This window comes from Lissotriton vulgaris, chromosome 6, assembly GCF_964263255.1.
Source record: "Lissotriton vulgaris chromosome 6, aLisVul1.2, whole genome shotgun sequence".
In the NCBI taxonomy this organism is placed as follows: Eukaryota; Metazoa; Chordata; class Amphibia; order Caudata; family Salamandridae; genus Lissotriton; species Lissotriton vulgaris.
Window position 1 is genome coordinate 369,446,844 of NC_141694.1, and position 20,612 is coordinate 369,467,455.

General features: G+C 46.0%; 1 protein-coding gene across 2 annotated transcripts in view; it reads left to right on the forward strand.

Moving 5' to 3' along the window:
• The window catches only part of PXDN (peroxidasin), a 582,246-nt gene that overhangs the window by 371,598 nt on the left and 190,036 nt on the right, over window positions 1-20,612 (forward strand). For both annotated transcript variants that reach the window (XM_086926391.1, XM_086926392.1), the window contains one exon: window positions 13,698-13,970. In XM_086926391.1, coding sequence (XP_086782517.1) covers window positions 13,698-13,970 — 273 coding nt within the window. The remainder of the gene's footprint in view (window positions 1-13,697; window positions 13,971-20,612) is intronic.

Genomic DNA, 20,612 nt, shown 5'->3' on the forward strand with positions numbered 1-20,612 from the left:
TCTGTTTGTATTGTCGGTAGCCAATCAAGGCCTTGCAGTGGCACTCTAAAAGGTTGTCAGCACTTTTGGCCTATCTACGTTTGCCAGACCAACATGTCTTGTTTAAATCACACTTCCCAAACTGTCTGTGATGCCCAAGTGGGATCTTACCTATAAAATTCTTCATGTGTATCTTCTTCGAGCCTTCACATAATTGTTTGCTGCATCTTCTTATTTTGAAAACTCTTCCACAGCGTGAGTTTTTCATCTCCTCACTTGAGTGAACAGCTGGTGTTTTCAAAGCAACTGCCCATCACCACCTTATTCCGAAACAGATTAGCTGAGAACTTGGGTAGCCTTCTTACTGAACATTGTGACCCCCTTCTGTGTTGGGGAATTGATTACCCTGGCACCATTCTTTGCTCCTGCCCACCCTTCAAACAAGCATTTACAATGTAATGGTCTCAGCATTATTAAAGGTAGAGCTAATGGCATTGCTCATGACATTTTTATTTTTTTGTTTTTTTATTTTTTAAATCCTAAATAATTAGCATTGTCATTTACATTGCCAATAGCTTAGTCGTTAAATAAATGGCATTGTCATTTACAATGCCAATAGCTCAATTGCTCGCATATGCATGACCTATTGCATTTACACCCACACAGAGCCACACACACACAGAGCCACCCACACAGTCATTCACATAGAGCCACCCACACACACACAGCCACCTACACAGAGCCACCCTCACACAGGTAGAGCGACCCACACATAGAGCCACTTACAAAAAAAGCTATCCACACAGAGCCACACACACACATAGAGCCACACACACACATAGAGCCACACACACACATAGAGCCACACACACACACAGGGCCACACACACACACACACACACACACACACACACACACACACACACACACACACACACACACACACACACAGCCACACACACACACACACACAGAGCCCCACACACACACAGAGCCACACACACACACACACACACACACACACACACAGAGCCACACGCGCAGAGACACACACACACAGAGCCACACACACACACACACACACAGAGACACACACACACAGAGCCACACACATACACACACACAGAGCCACACACACGCACAGAGACTGTGCCCGGGCACCCAGGCACTGCTAGTGTGTCCCAATCCTACAAACCCGCACCCACCCCATAATCTGCACCAGCCCGTTCACGAGCCTTGGAGTGCCAGGCAGTGACGCCCATGTCGTAGGGAGGCTAGGTCCAGGCAGCGGCGCATTACCTCAAGCCGGGGCACTTAGGACCGGACCCCCCCTCCCCGTTACTCAGAGGCGCCTCCTATCTGAGAAAGACCCCCTACCTGCGGAGCGGCTGAACCGGCCTGGGTTCGCGTACCTTTGATGGTGCTACGTGCAGAACGCCGAGGATAGCGCTTCAGCAGAGAGCATTAAAGGTACCGCTCGTGTAAACAAAACTCTTCCCTAGAGTTAAGAGTTATCAGGAGAAGCAAGAGAAACCGAGCCAGCAGCACAGCGCCCATGGGTGAAGACAAAATAGTGCGCCCCTTACAGAAGAACGGGGGAAAACCCATCTAAATTTGAGATGTCTTGAATGTAGGCAGACAGGATACAAACTAACCTAATAGTAGCGCCTGAAAACTCCAGTCAGAGAGTAAACAAATAGCGGAGCCTGTGACAAAAATAATCCTCCTGCACTTACCTGCACCAAAAGAAGCTTCCGCCTGCAGCCCGGCCCAAGAAGAGGAGTCTCCGGTTCGTTCCCCCTCCAGGGCTTATATGGGCGGCTGCCCCACCCCCACCATCACTGCACTCACCAGCACCTCATCACAGGTGTCGAGCCGCCCTGGCTAAACCTACCGAGGCCTTCCGGGGCTGGCCCTGAGGAAACCGGGGAAGGGGTAGGACACTCTCTTGGGAGGTCGGGGCATCCTCTCAGGGGAGGGGTCCGCTCCCAAACTCGCAGAAACTGACCCTGCAGCACCCCCTTTCCCCAACCTGGGGTGCCTGTCTGGTTGGGCTCTCACTTGTCCTCTTGCCTCTAATAATTCACCGCCGACCTTTTCTCAGACGTAAACACGCGTTGCAACAGGTGCTTGCTTCCCTTTGTATTCCCCGACCACACCCAGTGCGTTACTTTACATCAGGCCTGGTTTGTAACACAATATTCCTGCTTGGACTAGTTTAGTCGATTCCATTATAAAAATACGTTTTGCAGCGTGAATCTTTCATGATTCACTATGCTGTGCATTATTCTGCGGTCTTGTGGTTGGGTCCGGATTCGTAGTCTTTTCTTTCTTTTTTTTGTCGTAGCCCAGGTGGGCGTCGACGTCCCACCTTTGGTGTATTTCCGGTGACGTCGGCACGCTTCCTGCGGAAGTTCCCACTCCTGGGCGCCATCATCAGATTCTTTTTTCCGCGGTTGGGTCTGGATCTTTCCCGAAAGGGCTCCAGACATTTTTGGAGAAAGAAGAAGAAAATACGCACCTTTTTGCAAGAATAGAGATTGAGAAGACTACAGAGACTACATCATCGAAGAGGACGACGAAGGAGAAGAAAAACTTCAAGAACTTCGACGTCCATCGGAGAATGCAAGCTCAGGGGACCCCCTGAATGCCTGAGATGGACAACACTCCTTTCAAATTCTGCCGTAGCTGCCACCACAAGTACGCGCAGAAGGACCAGCACCCGGTCGACCACGAGAGCGAGGACTGCAACGCCTGCTCCGCCTTCACGCCGAAGACTCTTCGAGTGAGAAAGAGACAGAGGATAGCCAACGCCACCATGCAGGGCAAGGGACAGCCACCGTCCCTTCGAGACCTGGGGCTATAATCAGACGAGGAGGACAACGCCGCTGCCGAACACGACGGCTACACGGTCGTAGAGACCGATATTACGAAGACTCCAAAGAAGGTAGGAGACTTTATGGCCCCTAAGGCACCGAGAGACCCCGAGTCTCGAAAAATTGAGTGCAAAACCTCGAAAGCGCCGACACCAAAAACTTTGGCATCCACGGCTACACCAAGATACAGCGGATCCTCTGAGAAGGACTCCCAGGCGCTGAGAGCTGGAGAACAGCAGAAGACGTCGAAAATCGCCCCCGAAAAGGAGCGTTCGACGCCGGGGGAAAGGGACCCGAAGGGCGCCTCCACACCGACGAAGGACCCGAGAGCCAGCTCGGCACCGAAACCTTCGCCAACGAAAGTCGGCTCGGCGCCGAAAAGAGCGGACGATTCATTCGACGCAGACCACACGGACAAAATGGAGAAAAAGAAAAGACGCCTCGAGGCAGAGATGGAAAACATCCTGCAGCGGAAAAAAGATTTCGACGCCAGGATGAAGGAATACACAATCCCGACGAAACCTAGGCTACAGTGGGTCGAGGAAACGGAGGAGGAGGACTACGACGTCGAAGGACAGTCGGTGGGCGTCGAGACCTTCGACGACCAAGAAGAGGAGGAGGCCTCCTACTACGAGGATGAAGGAGACGACGACCGCAGGACACTCCTCGGGTCTGCATCCTCGGAAACTCAAGAAATAGACTGGCAGGACGTCGACACCGAAAGCCCAGAGGAAGCCATCGACACGTATCCCTCGAGGCCAGATGACATCGGAGTCTACAACACAGTCATCAGGAATGCTGCTTCAGTTTTCAAAGTAAAACTCGACAAAGAAAAGCAGAAAGCAGACTTCTCGAGACACTGCTCCCTACACAAGCAAGGAGCCAGTTCCTGCCCATGCTCGACAGTGTCATGGCACAGGCAAAAGAGGCTTTCAAAGAACCAGATACAATCAAAGCCATCACTCCCAGGACGGAGAAAAAGTATAAACATTCCTCCAAGGACCCACCCTACATTCAGTGATCGGTCTCAGCAGGGGAAGTGCCGCTTACAACGGATATATCGCATCGTGCTGACATTGCATCGCGGCGATTACATCGTGGACGACATCGCATCGCATGTCAGCAGGACGCATGCAAGTGCATCGCATTGCCATAGACCTCGTTAACGATTACATCGTGAATATACAAGCGAAGCAGCATTACATCGTGCATCGGGACGTGCATTTGTTTATTTAAGACATATTTATTTAAAAACATATTAGATACCGGGAATTATGAGGGAAGCAGCATTTGTTTATTTAAGAGTGGCAGTGCATCGGGAGGAGCATTTGTTTATTTAAGACATATTTATTTAAAAACATATTAGATACCGGGAATTACGAGGGAAGCAGCATTTGTTTATTTAAGAGTGGCACATCGTGAATATACGAGTGGCAAAAGTATATCATATACCGGGAAGCAGCATTTGTGCATTTGTAGACGATTACATCGTGTGTTTATTTAAAAGACTTGTGTTGCAAACAAGGGAAGCAGCATTTGTTTATTTAAGAGACGAAGGTTCGAGCCTCCATTATTTAAGAGACGAAGGTTCGAGCCTCCAATCATCCACTCGCATATGCGACCAGAATCTGATTTTGAGCGGAACTTAACTACATTGAAGCTCAATACAAATAGTAGTCAGGAGCGAGCATTTCTTTATTTAAGAGACTTGTGTTGCAAACAGATATGATATACGGGGATTGGAATTGTTTATTTCACCTGCGCATATGCGACCAGAATCTGATTTTTGAGCGCAACTTCTTTATTAAAGTACATTGAAGCTCAATACAAATAATAGTCAGGAGATCATATTTTATAAACATCTGATGGGTGGATGGATGGGTGGGTGGCTGGGTGGATGGATGGGTGGGAGGGTGGGTGGGCGGCTGGGTGGGATTGGTGGATGGATGGGTGGGTGCGATGCGTGTGGGTGGATGGATGGGCGGGCGGGTGGGATTGGTGGGTGGGGTGGATGGATGGGCAGGGGGCTGGGATTGGTGGATGGGTGGGTGGGGTGGATGTGGGTGAGTGGATGGATGTTGTGGGGTTGGTGGATGGATGGGGTGGGGTGGATGGATGGATGGATGGATGGATGGGCGGGTGTGAGGGTTGGGTGGATGCATGGATGGATGGATGGAGGGGCGGGTGGGAGGGGTGGGTGGATGCATGGATGGATGGATGGGTGGGTGGATGGATGGATGGATGGGATTGGTGGATGGATGGGTGGGTGCGATGCGTGTGGGTGGATGGATGGGCGGGCGGGTGGGATTGGTGGATGGGTGGGTGGGGTGGATGGATGGATGGGTGGATGGATGGGCGGGGGCTGGGATTGGTGGATGGGTGGGTGGGGTGGATGGATGTCTAATGCAACGCAAAGTTCTTCTGTTTTGATGCTGGTTCTTATGTAAAGCGCTCTGACACCTTGGTGTAAAGTTCACGCTATTTAAAATCGCATAACATAACACTTTAACAAAAAAAAACAGGCAGGAGACCACACAAAAACGAGGGAAACAGAGGGCTGGGGTGCACGAAAAACGAAGGAAACATTAGGTAGGAGGGCACACAAAAACAGTGGAAACAGAGGGCTGGGGTGCACGAAAAACGAAGGAAACTTTAGGCAGAAGGGCACACAAAAACTAGGGAAACAATAATGTTTTTAAAACGTACATTCAAATTTGCTTAGGCTCCTGCTTCTAAATGTTACACAATTAATTTATTTTTACTGCAGTGCAGATACAACAATGGAAATTTGTGGTTAACAAGAAAAATTATTAATGCAGCCCAACAGACGACCTCCAGCGCCGTACCACCTGTGGGGAAATTATTCGTACTTCCTCCCCCATGGGCACCTGAACCCCAGTGTCTGGGAGGAGTGGTGGTGAAGCCTAGCTCCCCTGGATGATGGAAGCCCCCCCCCTATACGGAGAGAACAGCCAGCCCCCGGGTGAAAACCAAAATGGTTGGTGTAACGCCGGGCCGGTGGTGACCAGCTCGGCCCGGCAGCCGGAGAGAATAGCCCATAGTGAGCATTGTCGAGCAGTGTAGGAAGTGTGTCCCCCCCCACCTCCCTTCGTAAAGTGGACGTCGGGGAGCGGCGAGGCTGGTACCGAGGTCCTCCTAAGTTGGCAGCAACACTGAAGTACCAGCAGTGCTCACACAGCCCCGCACGGGGGTGCAGAACAGCAATATCGGCAATCGGGCACTAGCTTAATATGTGTAAAGCTAAAGCGTGAGCAAATAAAAAATAAATGTGGGCCGCACGCTCTCAGTATGCCAAGCCTCTCAAACCATGCAGGAAGTGGCCTTCCCTCCAACCAGTAAACAATACTGTGCAGGGCTCCGTGCAACACATGGAGGAGTGCATGTTGCGGTACATTATTTCATGGTTTTTCTGAAATGTTGATAATCCGGCGCAAACTCCAGGCTGAAACTGAAAAAATCTTGCCCCTTGCAGCTTTTCTAGTGTGATCACTATATTTAATGCACCGCTATATTTTGCTGCAAAATAAGGCCTGGTGACAGTGAGCAGGGATATCAATCTGAGTAATGGAAGATACAGTTCACGGCGGGCAACACAATATATACCCCCAACAACCCATTGGCTACAGCGCATTGGAACGTGCGGGCTAAACCATCGCGTTGTCATGTTGTGCGATGTAAGGTCGCCGATGTGACGCGCGATCCTATTGCATGGCTGCATTTGCGTTGAAACGTCGTGCGATGCAAAAATGCCCGATGTGAGTGCAATTGCGATGTAGTGACGGCGATGTAAACTACCGCGATGCGATTAAGTGCGATGGATCGTCATACAACCTCTCAGCAGACTCCATCATCGTAGGCACGGCAAGAAAGAGGGCCAATGTGCCTACCACTTCTGGGCCACCTCCAGACAAAGAAAGCAAGAGGATGGACCTGGTGGGGAGAATAATTGAACAGAATGCCGCAATGCACTGGCGCATGGCAAATTCCAATGCACTGCTCAACAGGCACCAATACCAAATCCTGGAAGAGCTGGGCCAGTTAATAAAGAACATGCCCCAGGAATTCAAGCAAAGAGCTGAAAACCTTGTCGAAGATGGGAAGAATGTAGCCAATTCTTGCCTCAAGACTGCCCTGGACGGAGCAGACACCTCCAGCAGGCTCATGATGATGGGCATCAAGTAGAGAAGACAAGCCTGGCTCAGGATTTCGGGTTTCAAGCCACAAGTGCAGCACAGCATCCTCAACACACTGATCAACGGAGAAACGCTGTTCGGGGCCCCAGTTGACGAGAAACTCCGCCAACTGAAGAAGGATAACAAGACTGCAAGATCCATGGGGGCATTGCAGTTCAGAGGTACTAAAAGGGGCACCCCGTCACGAAGACCTAACGGGAGGGGAGGAAACCAGCCAGGAACATCACACCAGGCGTTCCAACAAGCCCACCGAGCAGACACCCAGACACAGCAGGGGCAGCAAAAACAGTCCTGGCAGTACCAACCAAGAGGCCAGTCCTTTCGCGGGAGAGGGAATGGACGTGGACAGAATAAGAGAGGGGGACAGCAACCCGCCTCGAAGTGACTCAATAAAACTCCATGTGCCCACCCGAGCAAAAACTCCCAGGGTGGAGCACAAACACATCGGACAGGAGTTACGCGAACTAGACACCTCCATACATGTAAGACCAGTGGGAGGACGACTGAAACACTTCTTCAGGGAGTGGAAGAGTATAACATCAGACAAATGGGTAGTCAACATCCTACAGTACGGGTACTGCATAGAGTTGGAAGGAAAGCCAACGGACAGGAAATCAAGAAGAAGGCAACTAGCAAGGAAAGACCTAGAGCCCCTTCAGGAGGAAGCAAAGGAGCTCCTGCAAAAACAAGCCATAGAACCAGTACCTTACAGCGAAATGAACAAGGGCGTATACTCCACATACTTCCTGGTACCAAGGGTGGACGTAACTATGAGACCCATCCTGGACCTAAGATTCTTAAACAAGTTTGTAAGAACGCAAAGGTTCAAGATGACCTCCCTACAAGAGATACTCCCTCAATTGCAAGGCGGGGACTTCATGGTCACCATAGACCTAAAAGATGCCTACCTGCACATCCCAATGAACAGGGGCCACTAGCACCTCCTCAGATTCATCATCGGAGAAGACCACTACCAGTTCACAACCCTGGCGTTCGATCTCAAATAGGCACCAAGGGTTTTCACAAAGTGCCTCGCAACAGTCGCAGCACACCTACGAAGGGAAGGGATACACGTGTACCCTTACCTGGACGACTGACTGATAAAAGCAAGCTCATACAAAACGTACAAGCAGCACACACAGAGAATGACCAGCACACTGATAAACCTAGGATTCTCCATCCACTGGGGAAAATCCTCCTTGGAACCAGAGCAAATAAAAATCTTCCTGGGAGCATAGATCGAAACCTTACAGAGCAAGGTGTTCCCCAGCGAGAAGAGAACAATAGTGCTTGTGAGGGAGACGCAGCTCTACCAGAAGGGGCAAGCTCAGACAGTGAGGACAGCGAGCAAAATCATGGGCATGATGGCATCATGCATACACCTAGTGCCAAACATACAGCTCCACATGAGACCTTTACAGGAATGGCTACAGGAGCAATAGTCACAAGCTACAGGTCATTGGGAGGATCTAGTGGTTGTAACGCACGCAGTGCAGAAAGAGATGGCAGGGTGGAACATGGGGAACATAAGGGGGAAGCCTCTGACGCAACCAGCGCCAACAGTGACTATTACCACAGACGCGTCCCAGAGGGGATGGGGCGCTGACATGGAGAAACTCAAAGTAAGAGGCCTGTGGACACCAGCAGATGCGGTCAGACAAATCAATTACCTGAAGTTGAAGACAGTTTTCCTAGCCATAATGGCCTTCCAAACAAAACTGTACAACCAGAGAGTGTTGATCCAGACAGACAACACAACAGCGATGTTTTACATCAACAAGCAGGGGGACACAATCAGCCCCACTTTCGAAACTAGCGCAGGAGATATGGAGATGGGCCATCCCACTCAAGATAGACCTGCTAGCCATACATCTACCAGAAAAGGACAATTTAGAAGCCGACTGGCTCAGCAGACGGACATCGGCATCCCACGAGTGGGAACTCCATGCACAAGAGACGAGAAGGCTCTTCGACAGGTGGGGGACACCGTCGGTAGACCTGTTTGCAACACGCCAGAATGCAAAATGCCAAAACTTCGCATCCAGGCAGCCTGGGGAGGGCTCCCTGGGGAATGCCCTATGGATAGACTGGTCCAGGACATTTGCTTATGCTTTTCGCCCGATACCGCTGATACACAAGGTACTCAACAAGTGCAGAACGAGCAACATGACCCTGATACTGGTCGCACCACAGTGGGCCAGGCAGACATGGTACTCGCAGATCATGGAGATGACACAGAGTGCACCCCACAGATTCGGGAGAAGAAAAGACCTACTCTCCATGCAAAACAGAGAAGTGCTGCACCCGGAGCCAGAGAGCCTGAGCCTCGTAGCGTGGCTCCTGAGGACATAGAGTTTGCACATTTGAAACTGCCAGAAAGCACCCTAAGGGTACTTCGGGAGGCACGAAGACCCAGCACACGGAAGCGCTACGTAGCGAAATGGAAGAGATTTACACTGTGGTGCAGGAGGGAAAAGCTACACAATAAGATGAAAAAGGACTCAACAGTGCTAAAGTACCTCACGCACCTGCTCAACAAAAATCTGAGCTCATCCTCACTGAGGGTTCACTTGGCAGAGATAGTCGCTTACACAAGAGGAGGAACATGCAAGAGTTTCTTCACATCACAGGTCATTAAGAGATTCGTGGAGGGAGCAAAGAGGATCACACCGCCAAAGAGGGTGCTACCACCTGCATGGAACCTTAAACTAGTCCTAACGGAACTCATGAAGGAACCTTTCGAACCAATTCACAAGGCCTCCCTAGAAATGCTAACCATGAAAACAGCATTCCTGGTAGCAATCACTTCACTGCGCAGAGTGAGCGAACTGCAGGCACTAACGCTACAGGAACCCTACATACAGATACACAGCGATAGGGTGGTGATGAGAACGGACCCACACTTCATGCCAAAGGTGGTGTCAAGGTTCCACTTGAATCAGACTATACAGATACCGAGTTTCTTCCAAAAACCAGCAACAAGAGCTGAAAGGGCACTGCACATTCTGGACGCCAAAAGGGCAGTCATTCACTACATTGAAAGAACGAAGGAACACAGGAAAACAAAGCAGATCTCGGTGTCCTTCAGTAACAGTTTCATGGGGAAACCCGTAACTAAAGAAACAATTGCGCGATGGATCGCCCAAACAATACAGTTCTGCCACAAGCAGGCAGGGCAGGAACTAGCAGAGGGGACGAGTGCCCACTCTACTAGGAAAAAAGGAGCTACAATAGCTTTCCTAGCTAACACACCAATTCAGGACACATGCCTGGCGGGAACTATTCGTTATATTAAAATTCAGGTCTCCTGACACCGTAATGTTACTGAGGAGGCATAGTGCTGTGCCTGTGTTTTTAACAAGCTTATACATTCAGGGAGTTATAGTACAGATTTGTGCAAGCACTTCTTTGCATAAGGATGGGGAGGGGATCCCTCCTTTTCAGACTGGGGGGCGTGTTTTTTAGGTTTGAGTGACTGAAGACGTCAAGATAGAAAGAACCTATAAAACACGGAGCTTAAAGGGAGTGACTCCCCTCTCCTCCAATGGCTTGCCAGCATTTACGAGGCCAGCTAATGGAGAAGAGGGGCGGGTTCAAGCCCCCTCTAGGAAACATTAAATCTTGGACTCCGCCCACACTGCTACGCAGTGCGACAGTCCTCGACCTAAAAAGGAGAGGCTCCATCACTTAATCCCCAAAAGGGTTTTACATTTTTACATTGATTGGCCACTGGCTTGGAAGATCAGCTTTTTGTTTGGTCTTCTGAAGCAAAGAAATGGAAGGCTGATCAGAAGATGACCCTGTTACCATGGATAATCCTCTGCATCAAGATCTGCTACGTCTTGGCCAAGAAGCAAGCCCCAGGACAGCTGTGAGCTCATTCTGCCAAGGCATCTTTCCCTGAATTTGCACAAGGTTTATCTGTTCTTTATATTTGCCAAGTTACGATGTGGGTTTTGGGGGATAGGTTCACGAAGCACTACTGCCTTGGCAGCCCAGTATGGTGTGAAGGGCACAGAAAGGGAAAGATGTATGAAACGGACATCAAGGGTACGGACTGGTGCTTATATGCGGCTAAGCTTGGTTGCTTCTGTTTGGTATGGAGATAGCATGACTCTCCAGGCATACAGGTTGGCATCTGGGGATGTTCTATGGTCAGGAAATCACGGTTAGAGTATTCACCAAAACGAGCCTAATTGAAGGTAAGTAACGTGTTATTTCTTTTTTTTTTTACCTTCCCTATTAAATGTGTACTTTTGAATTCTATATCATATTTTAAACTACAGAACCAAGAAACTCCAGCTCTCAAGAAAAGAGCTCTATATTGTAATTTATTCTTTTTGAACTTCACTATTAGAAGTGTGCATTTGAATTCTGTATCTTAGTTTTTTTCTTATATAATGCCCAGAAACTCAGGTGAATGAACTCTTCATAAGTATCAATAAAAGATAAAGTGGCAACATTTCTGTTATGTGCTTTAGCAACACACTCCTTTCATACTTTGTTCATATTTATTACTAAAGCTTGGTAGCGCAACGAAAAAAATAATAATGTAATGATGGATTTAAGATAAAATGAAAACTATATTTTTATCTACCAAATTAGTGTTTGTTTCACTACGATGTTGATTTTAATGAATCATTTTAAATGATTTATTACAGTCTTTTAAACATTATTCAAACACTATCTACTTGTGCAGAAGTTATCTAAAGTTTGAGTAACTTCCCCGTAGAGTGCACATAGCTGTTCCTAGGGATCTGTTAAAGGAGTGCTCATGGTAATTGAAAGCAAATGTAGCAAACCTCCCTTGAAATACAATAGGAAACACATGTATATTTTTATTATTGCACTAATTTCCCCAGACTACAAATGCTCAATCGATTGAGAAGGGACAACAGTTCAATACATCTAATTTATGTGAGACAAATAGTTACATGTGCCTTATTTGGAAGTCCGCTCATGTGCCTGGAAGTATTGATTGAGCAAGTCATGCATCACGACTCTGCATAGAACCGCGGCATGTATTCAGAGGTATGTGCCTCTCTGTGATTCGGCTTCAGAGAGCGTTGTTTATCACATTGGCTAGTTTATTGCGTTTTGGGAGGAACACCATTTTACAGTTCGAGATTTTAGCATATTAACATCAAAATGGTTTTACCTTGGCCAAAGATCTAAGGTGTTTTTATCGGGAATATTATTTCTCTTTCTGCATTAAAAAATTGCCTATTTTTAATATGAATAAATAGTTTCTAAAATATTAGTGCTATTCAGTCAAATAGGTTTTTGATACCCTATTTGTACCATTTAGTAAAACGTGCATTCTTCCTGTTTTTTATTTTTTAATTGGTAACCTTTTTAGTATTCAAAGAGAAACACATCTCGTACACAAATATTTTGATATAAACATTAGATGACTCAACTAAAACTTAATATTTCTGTACTGCACTGAATCAATAAACGTGCTCAGTGTTCAACAGTAATTCAATCAAGCAGTTTACTGCATCTGTGAGATTACTATTTAGTTTAGAACCATGTATAGACTTCTCAGCATGCAGAGCAGTTTAAAAATGTGAAATAAATAAATATGCTCCATAACCACTTTTTCACCTTATTCCCTAATCCACATTTACTCTCCTGCAACAACTTGATTTCTTTCCTCTTTTCCTCCAGTCCTGACTTTGCTTCTCCTCTACCATCTATGCACCTTCTTCCCTTCACTTAAAATTTAGCAAATACTTATTTAATCCATCACGTTCTTATGTTGGAAATGTTTCCACCTATTCATTACCTCTGAAAAGTACGCTGACATATTTATTTGTTGGAGCTGCATTATATAAAAAAATGTAATACAAATAAAAAGTAGTGCCACTTTTACCAATGGAGGTAGAAAGAGTCAGTTCAGTATAAAAGACGGTTCAAAGTTTGAGTATCTTAGGTGGGGTAATGTAGTAAATGAGGTGATAAATGATACTGGAAGTGATTACGTGAATTCGTAATTTTGTATTTGCTTGGTTGAGTGTGTCACCGTCTAGTGATAGAGGGACTGTAAGCAATGCAGGATGTCTAAATTGGGGGGAGGGGGGGATTTAGAATACACACGGAAGGTGTTGTGTTTTTGGATGTTATTAGCTGATAGATGATCCTAAAAGTTAAATGTAGAGATGATCTTCTTAAGAAAAGTAGGCTAAAAGGTGAATAAGAAGATCAAACCAAAATGGAGCATTGGATTGCAACTGTAGGAAGAGGCAGCAAGGTTGCTGGTTCCTTGCTATAAGATAATGTATTATCTATCTGGAGGTAAGAAAGGTGCCAGGAAAGTGTCATCCCAGATATCTCCAGTGTGGTCAGGATTTATGGAAGAGTGTTTTATGGAAGAGTAGTCAATATATGAAAAGCAGGGTGATAGGTGCAGTAGTATTGGGACCGACAATAAGCAAGTAAAAGTGAGTGTTGACAACATGACAAACAACAGTTTTACTAGATTATTTTAAATTCCCTGTGTCTACAAATCCTGAAAGGTCTACCCCACTGCTGCTCTTATGCCTCTCACAATAGACCTGTCTAATGTTCTTATATCTGTATTTGGCAAATTAAAGTCTAATATATGTGTGTATTTTTCCTTAAACAGTTAGGCCCACTTTTGTGATTCAGCCACAAAACACTGAGGTACTGGTAGGAGAAAGCATCACTTTGGAATGTAGTGCTACTGGCCAGCCTCAACCACGCATCACATGGACAAGAGGTGACCGGACTCCATTGTCGAATGATCCTCGCATCACCATAACTCCATTTGGAGGTCTCTATATTCAAGATGTGAACCAGGCTGATGGTGGCGAGTATACTTGCTTTGCAACTAACAGCGTTGATACTGTTCATTCAACTGCTTACATCATTGTGCAAGGTGGGTGACCAAAGCATGAATGTTCTTCATTGTTGATCTGTGTATATGTTGGTTCTAAGTGGTATGATTTATGCTCGAAAGCCTTTAATTCTACTGTGCATCAGTAAGCAGTGTTTGGGCGTATGAGATGTAGTCCTAACTCAGTGTGCTAGTGTTCCTATTGCTGTATAAAAGACCGTGCCTTAAAGTTGTCCAGAAAAGTCTCATCATGAAAGGGTCAAGAAAGGCACGATGCATAGTATAACCAAAAGCAAAGTATACAAAATACTGTTACAATCACATTTACATAGGTCCTATAAGCAATACACAATTCTAATGAATATAGACCATTAAGTCAGTGAGGATGACAGCGAGTTGAGCGCCTCGCCTAGATGATGGCTCTGAGTTGTAGCTACTTCGAACTAAAATATGCCTATTTAAGACCAGCTTTATCAAAGCCATTCGGTCTCCCCTGTGAGATCTATTTACTTTGCCAATCGTTCTAAGCATGCTGTACATTTCCCCAAGTTTTGTACTACTCAGTTTAAAAAAAAGAAAAAAAAAGCCTACAGCGCAACGATCCGCATAGCCTTGTAGGCGCATGCACTAATCATAAGTCTGTTAACAAGATAACAAGAGTCCTTTTGTGTCACTTTCTGTTTGTCAATTCAAATTGGAACAGTAAGCAAAAATATTTTTTTTTACTGTTGGTGGCAGAAAGAATATGGAGGAAGGTATGCAGAATCACAGAGGGCTGGAGAAACAGCACAATGGCATGGGGGTAAAGCAACACGCAGGGTAAGAGAAAGGAACATGGAGGGCTTGGGTAGTGGTAGCAAATGAAGAGAGAGCAATGTCAGAAGTAAATAGATGAGAGCGAGTGCAATATGGAGCTCGAGGAAAACCAGCGCGGGGAAGATATCCACACAGGGCTCCAAGGAGGAGGGTGGTGAGAAGCACATGAACAGCGAAAGAGCAACACGAGCGAGTGTGGCAGAGGGTTAGAAGTACACCAGGAAAATATACACACACACACACACAAACCCACGCGTAATGCTTAAAGAAAATAGCACCTGAAACAAGAGCAGTGAAAGGACACAAGCAATGCGTCCAGGCTCCTTCAGAGGGACAAACTGAAGAAGGTTAATGTTAGAACTGGGGGTCTCTAGTTAGCAGAGGTAGGTACACTGTCCCTTGCTTCAAGTCAGGCTAAGGGGGAAACCCTCTGAGATAACCCATGCTCACCCCCTTGTTAGCTTGGCACGAGCAGTCCAGGCTTATCAGAGTATTCTGTACAAGCCCTCTCGTAATACAGAAGATTGCAATTACGAACCAACTGTTTTTTGTTGAGGGTAAGGAAAAATGGTTAGAGGTTGTGGCTGCAAGATGACATTGGAGTTATGTAAGGCACTGTAGTAAGTAAATAAACTCAGGACAGCTACCCTTGCAGATGTTGAATAAAACAGTTCTTAAAGCATTGTGTAGTAATGACAGTCCACACGTGGTAAGATTCAAGAACCTTTATTCAGTTCTATTTAACATAGGTGCTCCCAGCTTGACAGGATCGTAACAACCGAACATTCTACTGCTGCCTTCAAGTGACAGCACAGGCCATACCAAGTGGGAAGGAGGTAAGGGGGGAACAGGAAGGAGTGGGAGGAGCCAAGGGATAAGTTACAACACATCATCCTCCCTAGGGAGACCACGGAGCGATAGGGAGAAGGGCAGGAGACAAGTGAGATGGGTGCGGAGTGGAGAAAAGGAAAGTGCGGGGGAGGGAGAGAGAGAGAGAGAATAAGTAAGAGAGAGGAAGACAGGTGAACACAGGAGGGAGAGATAACAACATATACGCAATGGAGCACAACAGTGGGTCCTGCACCGAAGACCCTGGCCCCAGTTAAACACCTGGGTCTACCTGAAAGAATGAACCCATGGCCTCTACCAAAGATGGCAGAGAGCCCCTTAATAACTATTAAAATATCTATGTCAGGTTGGGGTGGTATAATCCAGAGATGGGTGGATGGTTTCCTGAGGCTCTCTCTTCTCTGCCCCCCCTTTCCTACCAACCGTAAACTGACTCTAAATCCCCTTCACCCTCCTGGTAAAATCTAATGGTGACGGGAACTACCTGGACTAGACGCCCCCACTTCCCGTCTTCCCCGACCACCCCTTAATTCTAAACAAGTGTCTGTGAAACAACATGCCCCTAGTAATACAAGTATCTGTCCTCGAGGAATGATGTAGACTCTGGTTACCATAGTTCTCACCCATTATCAATTGGCAAGTTGGGTTAACTTGAACAATGTTCGTTTGATCCGTGTGGGCCCATCCCAAGGTCTGTCCCTTCCACCCACATGGAAGGAAGAACGTATCAATCAGAAACAGTAGGGCTGCCGATAACCTGAACTTGTGTTCACTCGCAATTCCAAAATGCAACGGAGCACCCCCTAAGTATACTTCATGGTGTGGGCGTAGGTGGGAAGGGTTGCCCAATTAGTCTCTTCATCTAATTCCTCAGAGTGCAACTGGCCACAGCGATCCCTTTAACAATTTTGCTCTAGTCCGCCATAACTTGTACCACTTCTCCAACCAGGCGGGTGTCCACCCTTATAATTCTTTTTCTTGGGAAATTTCCTGGACCATGTAACGCTGCGTCTACACCAACTCAAATATCCAGTTTCCTTCTCATCATAATGATCAGCATCGGGTCTTACGACAGTTCTCTTGTTGCACTCAGTACCACTGGTAAATCCTTCGGTACGTGCCTCCTCAAAGACCGGTCTTTCCCCCGATTCCTTCAAACCCATTCTACTGGTGAATGTGGCTGAATCTTCTGGGTCTATGAACACATATCCTCTCCCGCCTTCTGTAAACATCCTGTTCCCTCCTAACGGTACTTTGGTGTGCGGGTAACGTACATTATTGTGTGCCTCCTCCCTTTCCATCTCAGTCACTTCGCTATATAACCAGTTCAAGTACTCTCCTTGCTTGTTACACTTTGAATCAATCAGACTCTGACCATCAACTCCGCCTCGATCAATGTCAACAGAACATTTCACCCTTGTCATAGGTTTGGACTCGGCTAGTGCAGTAGAGCACCACGTTTTCACAGCACTGTGGCAGGTGGACTTACAAAGGTCTTCCTCTGTCCTCGTGGGTCGTGTTACCACCCATGTTCCTTTATTAACAAGTTCTTTTGTTCTGAAACTTTTCCTTATATTTCCTTCCACCTCTTTTCTCCCGGAAGTATTTTGTTCTCTTTTGAATTTGTCAACTGCTGTTTCTCTTATCTGCTCCTTCCTCCCACCAGCCCTTGTCCTTCCAACTCCGTCCCTGGATAATGGTGTTCTCAACCTCAACATCTCCAACTTGGTAATTTGTCTACTTTTGATTTTAGTCAGCCTACCCATAGGTTCTGAACTTTTAGGACTTTGCGTTATTCTTAATTTCATTTCCTCATCCCCTCCAAGAACGGAGAACTCTTCTTCCGAAACATACACTTTACTCCATATGCTTCTCTCCCTGTAACTCAAATTCATCTCTCTCCTTCCAATCAAAATAATGCCTTTGCCAGTGTTTGTTTCCCGGGACGTGTCAGCTTCTTCCAATATATTCCCTAGTGTTAAAGCCAATTCGCTCTTCCATATTCTTTTGCTTACTACTGTACCATGTGACCCTGAGTCACCGTTAATGTCAATATCTACTCCATCTATTTTGATGGTATACTCCTGTTCAGTTTCACTCTTGTACAATACCATTTTGATATCTCCTTCTTCTCTGTGTATTTTGTTCCTTTGTGCCTCACCATTCTTTACTTGCTTATTATGTTCATCCAAAACCTGCATGACATTCTCAAATGCATTCCAATCTGTTCCCTTAAAGATTTTCTTTTCTATGTCATAGTACACTTTCCGTCCACCGGCTCCTAAACTGTGTAACAGTATTCCTACCTTTTCCTCTGGTTTTAAAGGTACATCCTCCACAACAAAAATGGATGTATTACTGTAAAAATTCTCCTTCCACACTACCCATTCTGCCATATCAGCATCCTCTCCTTTCATAAATGGCTCAGGTGACAGTATTTTAAACATCATGTTTTTATCCATGTTAATATCGCAATACCCAAAACTCAAGCAGTTGTGTTTTCCTCTAGGTTCTCACAGTACAGTTAAAATCTTCCCGTTTTACATATATGATCAGCATGAAGGATACAGTCTTAGAACTCTTGGATATCCCTGTGGCCGGCTATGGATGACTAGCTTAGTTTGGTTGTTCCTTCTCACCCTATTAAGCGCTGTTCATATTCTTCTCCCTTAGCTCATACAGATTATTTTCCTCGAAATTTAACTTAGCAGTGGGTGTTGAGACTTTTCACTTACTTGGGTGAATTTTTCTTTGAAATTATTTCTCGATATGCCAATTTGTGTGTATCAAGTAAACTTTTCCCCCAAAAACACTCTTTTTTTCTCTGCAATGCTGTACATGAGTTACACCCACGGAGGTAGTAATTTAATACACTGTTGTTTTCTCTAAACACGTTTTAATTAGATTATCCTTTGCTGAACCACTTGATAGATAATTGCCAGGAATTAATGTGCGAAGGTGCAATACGGCCATCCCCAGTAAGGTGGAGCCCTTACATGAAGTGCGTCTCTCTCCCGTTTGCGCCACAACGCTGAGGAAAGAACCACGCTCGTCAAGCGCCGCCGGAAACTGCCAACCGTGTTACTTCCCGTTCCCGAAACTGCTGCTTCCAGGTAAGCCAATTATGTCCTTTAAATCATTCAGAAAAAGTGTCTCTAGAGCAGCATTTGACCTGTGCTGATGCTGATTTATTACTGTAGTTCAGTTGAGTTTCTTCACTTCACGCTGAGGAGAGTCACACTTCTACATTCAGGCTGTTTGTAAATCCGAGGGGTTCCGCCGCTCTAACTGCGTCACACTTTCCCCCAAAACACGGCTGAATTGACATGCACTGCTCACTAAAAACTCATAAATCCAAGAATAGACGCTGTGGAGGATTTCCTTTACTCGCTAAAGTGCCTGATTCAGCACTAACGAGGTAACGCTGTTTCAAACTTTTGTCAAAATCTCCTCCTCCTCTTATCTCGGCGATTCCCTTACTTTGCTCACGTTTTTTTTTTAATTGCTCCTTCTTACTTTTCCACTTTACTTCAACACTTATATAAATCTTACTGATCACTGCCACTTTCTTTTCTTCCGCTTGCCATTAAATTCTAAATAAGACTTTATCCCTCCTTACTGGAGTATTTTCATGTAGTCTCTTGTTCAAATTGGCAGCAAGGCGGCAGAGTGTTATCACTTTTGCTAGTGGGTTTGCGCTGTAAGTATGAAGGGAATCTCACTACACACGCATAAACCTTAACGTTTTATTTGGCTGCACACTGGAAATCTGATGAGGGGTTTCACTTCAAACGCCGTTTGCGCTGATTCACATCCAATTCACTTGCGTTTACAGAGAACAAAACGTCCCCTCCCTCGCTCACTTCTCCTATGATTAATCACCAAGGCTCTTCACATAAGTCTTGCACCGGTATTAAGCAACACAGATTCCTTTTCATCACCTCCGGTTTGCTCACGATAAATCCACATCCACTTTTAATCACTGGTCACGTTCCTCATGCAGCACAAGCAAGGCTCAATTCATCAACTTCAAAAACGCGGTAACAGAGAATTCGGTCCCTGTTCCTCTCCAATCTCTTCACTCACCTTAAACTGCTCACCTCACGGACTTGCGCTTCTTCCAGTTTTCATCAACTTGGGTCTTACTTCTCTATTATGTCTCAGATTCCTTAGAACGCCCAAGGTTCGTCATCAATTCATTTCCTCATATTTTCCTTGTCCTTGTCCAAGCTCATATCAATCCAGGGGAGAGACACCACACTGACCCTGGCTCAGCTCCGTTTCCTCCGTCGCCAAAATTGTAGTAATGACAGTCCACACGTGGTAAGATTCAAGAACCTTTATTCAGTTCTATTTAACATAGGTGCTCCCAGCTTGACAGGATCGTAACAACCGAACATTCTACTGCTGCCTTCAAGTGACAGTGATAGAGCGCGCGGGTCACCCGGCTCACTTAGATTACCAAATCTTCCACGCACTGGGCCCTGGCGTGCATACGATGACAGAGTTTTGCAAGGAACCGGGTGAAACCTCGGGTACGCTCTATGAGTAATCGAGTTGGGTGACTCTTACACCCAACTTACTGTTCATGTACCTGACTTACCACAGGCACATTACTCCTGACAGATCAGGAGCTAGCAGTGGATAGGTGATAAGGGTTTTCCTAAAAAGGGAGAAAATGCTTTACACATTTAATACCTTTAATTCCACTTTAATGTATAATGACCACAGACACCTTGATGGTTTTAAGGGTTTTATATAGTATAAGTTTAGGACGAAAATGCCATTACAAGTAGGCAAATGCAAAGTAATACATCAATGGTAAGCATCAAAACCAGAATGTAGCTCTGAATTAATGTGAGAATCATAGAGTAAAAGGGAATACTATAGGGCATGAATCATAATAAACATATTAACTAATATGGTTTAAACTAGGGCAAGGACGTGAGAAAGACCTATGTATGGTCTAATACCTTTATACTAATTCCTAAACCTTATGCTATCTTTGCTAACTTCACT